This window comes from Eutrema salsugineum, unplaced genomic scaffold (genome assembly GCF_000478725.1).
Source record: "Eutrema salsugineum unplaced genomic scaffold, Eutsalg1_0 scaffold_8, whole genome shotgun sequence".
Taxonomy (NCBI): Eukaryota; Viridiplantae; Streptophyta; class Magnoliopsida; order Brassicales; family Brassicaceae; genus Eutrema; species Eutrema salsugineum.
Window position 1 is genome coordinate 10884544 of NW_006256414.1, and position 12509 is coordinate 10897052.

The following is a 12509-nucleotide window of genomic DNA, read 5'->3' on the forward strand; positions in this document are numbered from 1 at the left end:
TGCATGGATGGATGTAAAAACAGAGTTTTTACATAAAGAACTAAAGGAAGATGTTTATGTGAATCAACCAGAAGGATTTGAAGCAAAAGGTAAAGAACATAAGATGTACAAACTTTCGAAAACTTTGTATGGCCTAAGACAAGCTCCACAAGCATGGAACACAAAATTGGATCAGATCATAAAGGGAATGAGATTCAAAAAGTGTTCAAAAGAAACTTCAGTGTACCGCAAGGAAGAGGGAGGTACACTTCTCATCGTTGCCATCTATGTTGATAATTTGTTTGTGACCGGTAATACTCTCAAAGGCATAAACGAGTTCAAATTTGGGATGTCATCTAAGTTTGAGATGTCGGATCTCGGAAGACTCACATATTACCTAGGCATTGAAGTACATCAAGGAGAAGATGGAATCGAGATTAAGCAAGAAGCATATGCAAAAAAGGATTTTGAGAGAAGCCGGTCTTGAAAATTGCAATCCAACTCAATTACCTATGGAATTTGGTCTGAAAGTTTCAAAGGCACATGGAGAACCTGAGATATATCCTACTAACTACAGAAGAAATATTGGGTGCTTAAGGTATCTACTACACACGAGACCTTATTTAGCCTTCTCAGTTGGTGTGGCTAGCAGATATATGCAGAGTCGTTGTAAGTCACATGGCGAAGTGATGAAGCATATACTTTGGTATCTCAAAGGAACAAGTGCATATGGTCTGAAGTTTAAACGTGGAGGATCAAAGAAGATCATTGGCTTTAGCGATAGTAGTCACATCATTGATCAAGATGATGAAAGAGGCACTACGGTCATATGTTCTATTTTGGTTCTGCACCAATCACTTTGTGTTCACAGAAACAGGATACAGTCGCTCTTTCAACGTGCGAGGCAGAGTTCATGGAAGCAACGGAAGCTGCTAGACAAGCAATATGGCTCCAAGAACTTCTAAGGGAGATCACAGGATGAAAGACAGATCAAGCTAAGTTATTATCAAGATTGACAACCAATCTGCAATTTCTCTCACAAGGAGCCCAATATTTCATGGCAAGAGCAAACAATTTCACAAACGCTATAACTTTATAAGAGAATGCATCGAGAATGAGCTGGTTGAGGTGAAGCATATACCAGGATTTGAATAAAAGGAAGATAATCTTAACTAAAGCTTTGGCAAAGGTCAAGTTTGGTGAGATGAGAAGCTTAATAGGAGTTCAAAACATGTTCAAGACCAAGTTGAAGATTAAGAGGGAGAATGTTGGATAAGTTTTAACATTTATCTAAAGTCCAAGACATCTAACAAGTCAGTTAGAAGTAAGATAAGGTTATTGTATTTCTTTATTAGATTAGGAGACATCTAGTTCTACTAGGAAATAAAAAAGTTGTTAGCAAAATATGCTAACACTATATATATATATATATATATATGTGCGATTGTTGAAGTTGCATCGATGAGAGATACAAGGTTGTTTATGTTTAGTTTTTGAGGAGAGTTTTCGAAACATTAATAACAAGAGGTTTCATATACAGAGTTTAACAGACTATATATCTTGATTTTGCAGAAAATAGAGATACATTTAGAAATTTATTGTTTTATGTTTCAACTAAAAAATCATCTAATCATCGAAGACATTCAAACTCACATGAACAGTACATAATTTAGTTTTCCAATTAAGGGAATGTTGTTTTATGTTCCAACTAGAAATTCCATCTCATCACCAAAGACATCCAAACTCACATGAACATACGTACTTTATATTTCTTTTCTTTTTTTTGTTTTTCTCTTTTTGCAACAAGAAATATAATGCTAATTTGATATTAATGGGCAGAATTGGAAAGCAATGTTTGAATTTCTTCGAGTGACCTCCCTTTCGTCTCAGGCACTAAGAAATAGATAAACAGAATCGACACTGCCGAGACGGTGGAGAAAATTACAAATGTTCCTGACAAGAAGGGGAAAAAAGTTCCATTGGAACCCTAATATGGTGATAATTAAAAATAAGAATACTGAACGAAAATATTGATTATACCTGCTGCATTCCATTGCATTAGAAAATTAAAGGTGAAAGTGATAACCCAACCACCTGCCCAGTTTGTGACGGTTACTAAAGTTCCAGCTGAAACTTTTACGTTCATTGGAAATATCTGTAAGAAATTGAAGTTATAATGATTTATATTATATTTCAATTTTAATATACACATATGTATTATTATTCGAATATAAAACAGACATTACATGTTGAATTTAATTGCAATTACCTCAGACATTATAATCCATGGTAGTCCTCCCATTCCAAGAGCATATGATATAACGTAACCCTAATCAAACCGAACGTATATATCAAAACAATAATAAATCAATTAGATACTACATAAATTCTCTTTATAAGAAATAATTTATAGGAGTAATAAGTATTTTTTACCAGTACGCTGATGAAGATGAAAATTGGAGTGAGTTCTGGTAGAATACCGAATGACTATTTAAATATTAACAAGAATTAGCATGGTTTAAAACCAAAAACAAAGAAGGAATTAGCATGGTAAAGTATAAAAAAAAATATAGGGAACTCTTAAATTATTAAATTGATAAGATCTACCCAATCATATTTCCATTAGAAAGTAAACAAAATAAATAATAATTTGTTATATAATAAATAGCCAAATTGTGGCCAGTTTTTTTTTTTTTTTTAAAACGTTTTCTAAAATATCCACATAGGCAAAATGCTCGAGATTTTAACAAATTTCATGTTATGTTATTTGATAAATATGCTAGTTTACAGAAGATTATGTTTTCTTAAAAATATATATGTGTGAAAAAAACACCATATATTTACGAAACTGAACCACACGATTTATCATTTATCAAACATTGACTCTACAAATTAGATGTCTATCTAAACCTTAAAACTTAATTTAGCCCTAATATACAATACACAATAATATCATAAACTCGAAGAAATCAATACAGAAAATATTCATTTTGTTTTCTCCTATGAATTTACTAAATGGAAAGAAGATAATCTTAAAATTGAAATTTTTTAGTTATAATTTTTTTTCTAAATGTAAGTTTTAAAATCTATCGTATTTGACCAGAAAAAAAAATCTATCGTATTTGACCCAAAAAAAAAATCTATCGTTGACACATATCTAATTAATATATCATCTATAATAATGATAAGAGCTATACAAGGGATCACCTGAAAACTGTAGGAAACACTTAAGAGCAAAGCAAACAAGCCCATTCCAGAACAAGAAGCCTGCACAATAGTTAAGTAACAACAACAAAGAATACTTATTAAATATGTAAAGGGTGAAATATACATATATATATATATTAAACATTACTTCAAAAGATGAATTGACGTCAAATGAGTAAATATCTAACCATGAGGAGAGTTCTTCTTCCCATTTTATCGACAATTATTGTTCCAATCATCGCTTTTGGTATCTGCAAAGAAAAAAAAATCATTTTTATAATTAAAAGAAGTCATGATTTGTTTTAGAATATTGTGGGAAAATATTTTGGAGATGCTAAATGCTAATGGTCAACAATGTTTTTATAAGTGTACAGATAATATCATAATAATGTATACTTATAGAAATAATGGTCACAAATGTATACATTATCATGATACAAACTAATTTCGGTAAGATTTTTTTGTTACCATGATTGTGGCCATTACAGATGTGCCAATAGCGCTAGGGAAACCTGAAATTAAATTAAGTTACTATCATTCAAGTGATTTGCAGATAATAATAATAATTATAACGTAAGATATATTGAAGATAGGGCATGTGTATAATGGGTGGGCAGCAGAAAATTTGAACCGAATATTATATTGAAGATAGGGCATGTGTATAATCGGATTTCATCAATCGAAACCCTAACCAAATATTATATAACCCAAAAAGATACATACATTTTATACCGAATTATTCAAATTGAACACGAATTTATATAACCTGAACGATACATACTTGTGCAACTAACCCAAATTAACAGATATTTTTAAAAAGTATCTGATAATTATTTATTCAAAACTGAATCCAAATTTATTTGAACCAAACCAAAATAAAGCTTTATATTTGAGACCTATTTTCCAAAATTCAAAAAAAAAAAAAATCAGTTCCAAAAGCATTAAAAATTTGGAATCCAAAATTTTGGAAATTTCCGTAGGGATTGGCAAAATATTTTCTTTTAGTGATGTAACCGAATTCAATCATAATAATGAATATTGAGAGCTAATGTTGAGTACCTCCTTTTTCAAAAAGGCTACTAGCATAATAGATAACTCCCGAACTACCGGACAATTGTTGCAAGAGCATCAAGCCGACTCCGATCTGTAATAGTAAAAATCCATTAATGTACTTGAGGGATCATATACCATTTCTTAATTAATAAGTAATAACTACAATATAAATATAAATTTAATTCCTTATTATATTTAATTACTTACAATTAACGGAATTATATATCGTTTCTGAAACAGTTCCATAATTGTAGTTTCACTGCTTTGTTTGGTAAATTCCATCGTATCCTAAAATAGATAAGAAGACGAAAAATAAACTGAATTTAACAGCAGTAACAGTCAAGAAAATTAAGATTACGACGTCAATAATTTAAAGCTAGACTAATAAAAAATCATTTATTACTCTAATTGTATTAGCTTCATGTGAAATATCTACGTCATGGCCTCTAAGGTGTTGTAGGGCAGCTCTGCATTCTTTATCACGACCACATTTTGCCTGTCGAAAAGATTTAAAAAGTCATTACGAGTATACAATATATTAGACTTAATTAATGCGGTTTAATATTCATCTATATTGTCTTTAATATAGATACCCCTCATTTCAACATTTAATTTGGGTACTATGTATCAACCCAATTTTGATTGATTGGTCGAACAAGCAAATTTTGACCATTAAATCGATAACTAGAGTTGCCTTACCAGCCATCGTGGAGACTCAGGAATGAAGAATAGACAAACAACGTGAAGAACACATGGAACCAAACCTTAAAATATAACAAAAGATAGATTTTAATATATCGATGTAATCCAGTCATATACTATAAGGTATTGATTCAAACTTTTAACGGGATCTTACCAATAAAAGATAGTATTCTCCACGAAATAAAGTTTCCAATGATGAAAAAAAGTGAAAGCCCGCAATTTTGCATCAACTAAATCAATTTTCAACAAAATAAATTAAAATAAAAATATTTGATCAAGTTAAAAAAAAAATCAGGTTTAATTTATGCAAGAACCTGATTAGCAAAAACGAACGATCCTCGAACATGTTTTGGTGCTATTTCCGCGATATACACGGGAATCTATATAAAAATAAAAATATCAGTCTATATATATATATATTAACTTAGAAACTCCACTTCTGATTAGAGAAAATAATTGATAAGAGAAATTACCACGTAGCTAAAGATACCAACGCCGATTCCAAGTAGTAATCTCCCACAATCTAGCCACAGTGCATCCTTCAATAATATATACAACATATATAGTCATGGAACTCTCCAGAGTTAAACAGAAACAAACAAAATAATTTAAGAAATAACAACAAATTTAGAAAAATAAGTAAGCAGAGACAAACAAAAAATATTAATAAAAAAAACCTGAGCCAGTGCAATACAGAGCCAGCCTGTTGCGCAGAAGACTTCGGAAAAAAACATTGTCTGTTTTTTGAAAAAATAAATAAAAAGAATTGTCAGTATATCTCGGTTTGGCTTTAACAAAAAAAATATATATCGGTTTGGTTAACTAAATTACTTACCCGTTTTCTTCCCAAAACGTCAGAGATTTTACCGCTAAATACTGCACCAATGAGTCCTCCTAATGTTAACATTGACCCGAACATTGAATACTGCAAAATAAAATAAAAGTAATTCTGGTAAATGATAAAAAAGATTAAAACTGGTTGATAGAGTTAGTAAATGAAAGAGGGAAAGATGATGGATTTCTAGTTAGCTAAATTAGCAGTATTCTTTGTTGATGTAATATTCTTTTTTCCTAAAATCAAATTTAGTATTCTGTTAATTATTTATTTACCACTTGTTAGTCAAAATATTCATCCCCGTAATTTGTTATATAGACTTTAATTTATCAGTTATCAAACACATATCCAACAAAGTGGACGGAATCTTAAATCTGAGATCCTAAGCTCAGTTTTTTTTCACTGAGTTCAAAAATTCATAATTACGCTACTGTTCAGCCTGAAATTGTAATTAACTTTTAGAAAAATGTAGCTCAATAAAATTAATCAAAATTGATTTTATGTGTATAATATAGTAGACTTACTTCTGCAACGGAGAGAGATAATTCACTGATAATTCCATGTTGGGCAACTGATGAATAACCTATCTGCAAAACCGAAGCATCTACCTCAATTAGCCTAGTTTTGGTTGCAACAGCAAAGAAAAAAAAAACAAAAAATAGATTCATTATACTACAAAATCATATTCATGTCTTATGATCAAATCCGTCAGATATACCCAAAATTATATTAGATATGTATTTTTCCAATGAATTTTGGAAGATGGAAAATCTATTGGATTAAGTACGTTTAAAACATTTATGTGTTGGCAGTTGGAAAAAATTCCAATGACGGAGAGTGGTTGGAAAATTAATTCGTTTGTGAGGATATATAAATCCGTCAAAATTTCGTCAAAACCAATCTTCAATCAAAACCAAGAAAGTAAAGCTTACTCACACCACAGCCAACGCAGAAAGAGCCAGTGACGACGACAAAGGTGATAAGGCAAACAGAAGTTGTAACAGAACATTCACCATCTTCATTTTGATATTTCTTCGATTCTTTATGGTTTGGATGTCGCTTTGATGATAAACCGGTTTCAAGATAACCGTCCTCATTTGGGTATTTCCTTTCTCTTATGCTAAGACTCTTCCTGAGTAAACCGGTTTCCATGCTTTTCTGTCTCTCCATTATACTCTTCTGTCTCTCCATTAGTACTCTTCCTTTCTTCTTCCGATGATCCAACTATTTCGTGTTTTTTAAGAATATAGTTAAACTGCAAAAGAGTTTCTATAGAACTTTAATTTTGTGACGAGTAACATTAAGTTCAAACATTTTTATAGGGGATGAGAAGTAGACAAGTAAGATTATTTTACACATTTTTTTGAAAATAATGTTAATTATAATAGGCTTGAGCATCTCGTGGATAAATCAATTATTTATCAACAAGGGACGGAAAACAAATCAAGTAAGACAAAAACAGCAGCTGGCTTTTCTTATCTTAAAGAAGATATAGTAATATTAATGGCTTTTTATATCAAACAGTTGCCAAAAAAACGTGCAACTCTGACCAAAGATTATCTAATAAATTTGAATCGGGTGGGTAGACGTTAGATATAGAATTAGAAATGACCAAAGGAAAGTGTTTTGCATCAACCATAAAAAATAGTATATACGAATAATTATCTTTTTCTATAAAATTGAATATGTTCAATCTGACATATATTATTACTAACTAGAAAAAAAGCACGCGGGTATATTCAAATGATGTTTTTTGATCTAATGTTCTTTAATTTGTGAGATAGTAATTGATTATATTTTATTTCTTTGGATATATTCCAACACATATTTGCTACATAGTAACTATTAATAGTTTTTTAATATTGAATGTGACTTGCTTTTCCCTACCTTTCATCTTATTCTTTGTTATTGTTTCTTTCTTAATTTGTCATTTGATTCTTCTGTATTTGTTTAAGCTTGACAAAAATCTTTCAATAATGGGCGAGTTATATTATTCCACAACCTTGAAGGATTGATAACTTTACAATGTATTATCATCGTGACAAAAAGTTATTTTCAATTGATCTGGGATAGCCCATTGTAATCTTTTTTCATTGCTTGATGCCATTCGTTCTCTTTCTCCAATATGTCCATAGCTACGTCATTTTGTTTTTTAAAAAATTGTATTCCAAATAAAAGATTTTAGAATTTCTCATGTTTTAGTGCTTGCCGATTGATGCTTCCCTCATCATGCTGTTTAATTTTTTTTTTTTTTCATTGTAAATGATTTGTATTATAATCGTTGGTAGGCTTAATTCATTTTGTTTGATAATATATCGTACCTGTTGATGTGAGACTCTTTGTATTTACGTTATATACCATCAAAATTAAAATTGTTTCCAACCTTTCCCCATCGGTCTTCAATCATCTTTTTCTATCTTCTTCTACCTTCTCTTCACTACACTTACCCTTGACCAGTATTCAAGTATTGTAATAATCATAACAATCACCTCTCTTGCAGATTTAGTCACACATCTTCTGTGCATCAAGTCTCCACTTTTCAACAAGAATGGTTGATGAATCTAGCAACTTCCTTGTGGATCCTAAAATCCACACTCAAGGATTTAGTGTATTGATTTTGTGGTAGAAGAATTTGGACAAGAATTCTGGTAAGGGCGATGTAAAAATAAAAACAAAGATTAACGAGTTTGGATTGTATTGATGAAAGATGAATGTTTACAAAGTGTTTTTTGAGCTAAGGATTGGATGCCCTTTACAAAAGATTCAACTCCTATTTATACTAAATAGAACGAGACATAAACGAGACGAACTGTTCCGAGATCGGCGGGTTGATACGTTCTCTCCTTCTCCGAGATCTCCGTGATCTCCTCTTCTCCATCTCTCCACGACCTCTTCTTCTCTGAGATCTCCGCGATCTCTTTTTATCCAGCTGTCTGCGTCCTCTTAGATTGACTTGTACTTGAGTATATTCCTTTGAGATGCTTTTTTTGCCTTAGTTACGGGCCTATAGGACCCAAAACTTCCTTTATAATGGCTTGTTCACTCAAAGTGCTTTACGGACTGGATTTGGGCTAAATCCAACACCAACAATTGCCCCCCAGCCCGTTTAGTGAGAAACGAACTAAAGGGGCGGACTATTTTATGGAGGATTTTTCAAATTTCCCTCTTTAGTACATTTAATTAGGACTTTTCACCCCGTGGGACCTATACGAACGACCTATATCGCATGATTTTTGATCATGGGGTCAGGATTTCGAACAAGGCGTTGTAAATGCTCTTTGTTTAAAATGTGCCGAAGTTTTATAAGTTGTGACCATACGATCGTTTTAGAGAGATCGCATTATGGTGCCAAGTAGCGAGTAGCGAACTGTGATAGTAACTTTTATTTTGTAGGCGCCAAGTTACTCATCGAGCTACGAGCTTGATGATAGTTCTGTTTAGATCGATTTATGATAGTTTACTGCAGATAACGACTTTTTAATCTACTTTGGTAGAGTTCGTTATCGTTTAGCGAGCTATAAACTATGACTATTAATTACCCAATATGATAGCGAACTAAGCTGAGATTTTTTGGCTCAATCGTTACTTAGCGGGCTCGGGGCCTCGAGCTATGAAATCGTTTTAAGAGATCTTCAAGTGAGCGAGTTTCGGAAGAAGGGTTTCTATTCACAAACGCGATGTTACATACATTTTTATAATTTTAACTAAGTATGTAAGAAAAGATAGTGGCTGGACTCGGTGTCGAGCTGCCTACGTACCCCGTCAAGGGATCAAGCTTGAACGTAGTTCGATTATTATCGGTGCTCGGAGGTGGTAATGTTTGAGATTTATAACATTCCACGTTCTTATCTCTAGCACTCCCGTTCTGATGTTCGTGAGTTTGTAGACACCGCTGCGGACTACTTCGACGATCCTGTAAGGACCTTCCCAGTTAGTGCCCAGCTTGTCGGCGCCACACTCTTTAGTGTTATCGAATACCTTGTGTAGCAGGAGATCACCAATACTAAAGCTCAGGTGTTTTGCACCAGAATTATAGTAGCGGACCGCGGCCTGCTGGTAACTCTGGATTCGGATAAGGGTTCGATCTCTTTGTTCTTTGATCATACCTTGCCGATCTGTTAGCATTTCTTTGTTAAGTTCTCCGTTTTCCGGACAGAAAGCTCCAGCGGTTACTTAGTACTGATGTCTGTCACGATCTCATAAGGGAGTCCGTGTCTGCGAAGGTGGAGAGGTTGGGTGTCAGTAACCCGGCTTCGAACTGTTCTCGGAGGACGTTTTGTTCTTCCTTGTAGCGAGCGAAGCTCGAAGCTCGATGCAAAGCGTCGTCTAGAGACACCGGACAGCGAACCGATAGTTCCTGTCTGAAAGGTGAGTCGAACCATAGCCCTTGTTTGAGCGCGGAGAGTGCTACCCCCTCGTTTAGTTCGGATATCTTGGATTTGATTTCCTTGAACCTAGCCAAGTAAGACCGCAAGGGCTCCTGGTGATTCTTTCTGCAGGTCCATAGGTCGGCTTCTGTGGCCTTGGACGTTATAAACACCGAATAATGCTTAAGGAAGGCCGAACCAAGCTGCTGGAAACTGTCAATTGATCCTTCTTCTAGTCCGGTGAACCATTCTAAGGCGGATCCGACTAGGTTTTTGGCGAAAAGACGGCAATAGTCTGCCTCTTTCTCTTCGTCGTTGAGATGGGCTCGAGCTACGGCAAGCCTGAAGGCTCTGAGATGGGCTAGGGGGTCTGCTGTTCCGTTATACTCTGGGAATCGCATTTTCCCCATGTCTTTGATTTTAGCATTAGCTATGCGGTTGGTGAAGGGAGTTCTTCGAGTTTTGTCCAACACGCGGTCTATATCGGGGGCTGAGCATGTAGCTTTATGTACTGCGGCGTACATGCGCTTTAGCTCGGTGTTGTTAGATTTGATGTATCGCTGGAGCGTGTCGAAGATGTTTATAGATCGCGGATCTATAATGGTAGGAGGGTCATCTGCGTATTTTTATTACGCATGTTCCTCTGATGCTGACTTCCGAGTGGGAACGTGTCGTTAGCTGTCCGTTCTTCGTTAGATCGCCTGTCCATTCGCAGGTTAGTGCGGGTCGCACTGCAACCCTGTGATCCTGGGAAAAGTGGCGGAGGTGACGATAGCAGATCTCGACGATCGTCTGCCGCGGGTGTTTCGTGATCCGTTTGTCCGGATCCGAATATCGGCAGATGATTGACTATCTCTCTAAACATTGGGGTGTTGTTATTTCGCGGCGGAGTGACGAACTGCGTTGACAGATTGTCATTTGCGAGGTGTTCGAACTCCAAGCGAGTAGTCGGGGGCGGACTTCGATCTTCCTCTTCGGATAGATCGGTTTGATCTTTGCCCTGAGACTGAGTTGGTTGTGCCCGCTCTCGTCGCATGTTAGCTATCTCTTTCTCATTTCGTGTGAGAATAGCTCGTTGCTCGCGGGCTTGTTCTGCCAAGAAGGCTAGCATCCTTCGAAATTCCGCTAGGTCGTCGCTGGTTACCGTCTGAGACGATCCGGCCCGGACGGATTCAGTTTGATTCGAACTGCTGGATCCGATCGGTGGAATTCCAAATTTTGTCCAGGTCCGCGAATATGTGAATATTGGGGCCGTTCTGGACTCCGAGCGCGACACTGCGGGCATGCCGGTAGTTTGCATCGCGCTCAAAGTAACAGTTTGAGTCGAGCTGATTGTCGGATTTGCGACGCTCGGCTCGTTTGTCTGTTTCTGGGCAGACGAGCTTTGTGGATCGGTGATCTCGGCACCTCCAGATCGTCCTGCGATGCTGAAGTTTAGTGCGAGGCCGGAGCTTGTCTTTGAGCTAGATGTTTCAGCGTTTCTGGAATCCATTTCGTTCTTACTTGTCTTTGAAATTGGTCTCAGGTGTAAGAATTTCTCTGTTTCTTCCCCACATACGGCGCCAAAATGTGGATCCTAAAATCCACACTCAAGGATTTAGTGTATTGATTTTGTGGTAGAAGAATTTGGGCAAGAATTCTGGTAAGAGCGATGTAAAAATAAAGACAAATATCGACGAGTTTGGATTATATTGATGAAAGATGAATGTTTACAAAGTGTTTTTTCAACTCCTATTTATACTAAATAGAACAAGACATACTAAATAGAACGAGACGAACTGTTCCGTGATCCGCGGGTTGATACGTTCTTTCCTTCTCCGAGATCTCCGCGATCTCCTCTTATCCATCTCTCCACGACCTCTTCTTCTCCGAGATCTCCGTGATCTCTTTTTTATCCAGCTTTCTGCGTCTTCTTAGATTGACTTGTACTTGAGTATATTCCTTTGAGATGTTTTCCTTGCTTTAGTTACGGGCCTATAGGGCCCAAAACTTCTCTTATAATGGCTTGTTCACTCAAAGTGCTTTATGAATTGGATTTGGGCTAAATCCAACACCAACAACAGTTCCCAATTCTTTTGGCGTCGATGTTTATTCTTAAACAAGCTTGTCCTGAAGGGAGGTGGTCACGTATGACCAAAAGAGCTGAAGTGATAGATTGTGTTGATCTGAGTTTTTCGTAGATATTTTGACGTCTACGTGCTTCATCTGTACTTAATAGCTCACCTGTAAGAAGAGAAAACAACAATCAGCTTCTGACTTATGCATAAACCTGTCTAAACCGAATCCAAAGGCTCTCAAGTGATGTACAAAATGACCAGTAAGACAGATCACATAAACACATTCATGTAAAAAGATTTCCTGTTATC

General features: G+C 35.4%; 2 protein-coding genes across 2 annotated transcripts; one reads left to right on the forward strand and one right to left on the reverse strand.

The window, feature by feature from the left end:
• Positions 1–491: 491 nt before the first annotated feature.
• Positions 492–961, forward strand: LOC112088839. The gene is made up of 2 exons (XM_024159137.1): positions 492–803; positions 851–961. Exons 1-2 carry the CDS (start codon positions 492–494, stop codon positions 959–961), a joined length of 423 nt encoding a protein of 140 aa, XP_024014905.1.
• Positions 962–1640: 679 nt separating this feature from the next.
• On the reverse strand, positions 1641–7040 carry LOC18009871 (sugar transporter ERD6). The gene is made up of 18 exons (XM_006392428.2): positions 6713–7040; positions 6301–6363; positions 5777–5866; positions 5619–5678; positions 5415–5480; positions 5256–5321; positions 5096–5171; positions 4939–5003; positions 4643–4735; positions 4447–4527; positions 4246–4330; positions 3655–3698; positions 3375–3437; positions 3187–3246; positions 2413–2466; positions 2249–2308; positions 2020–2134; positions 1641–1932 (listed from the first exon to the last, which is right to left on the reverse strand). Exons 1-18 carry the CDS (start codon positions 6965–6967, stop codon positions 1808–1810), a joined length of 1521 nt encoding a protein of 506 aa, XP_006392490.2. The 5' UTR covers positions 6968–7040; the 3' UTR covers positions 1641–1807.
• Between the last annotated feature and the right edge of the window lie 5469 nt (positions 7041–12509).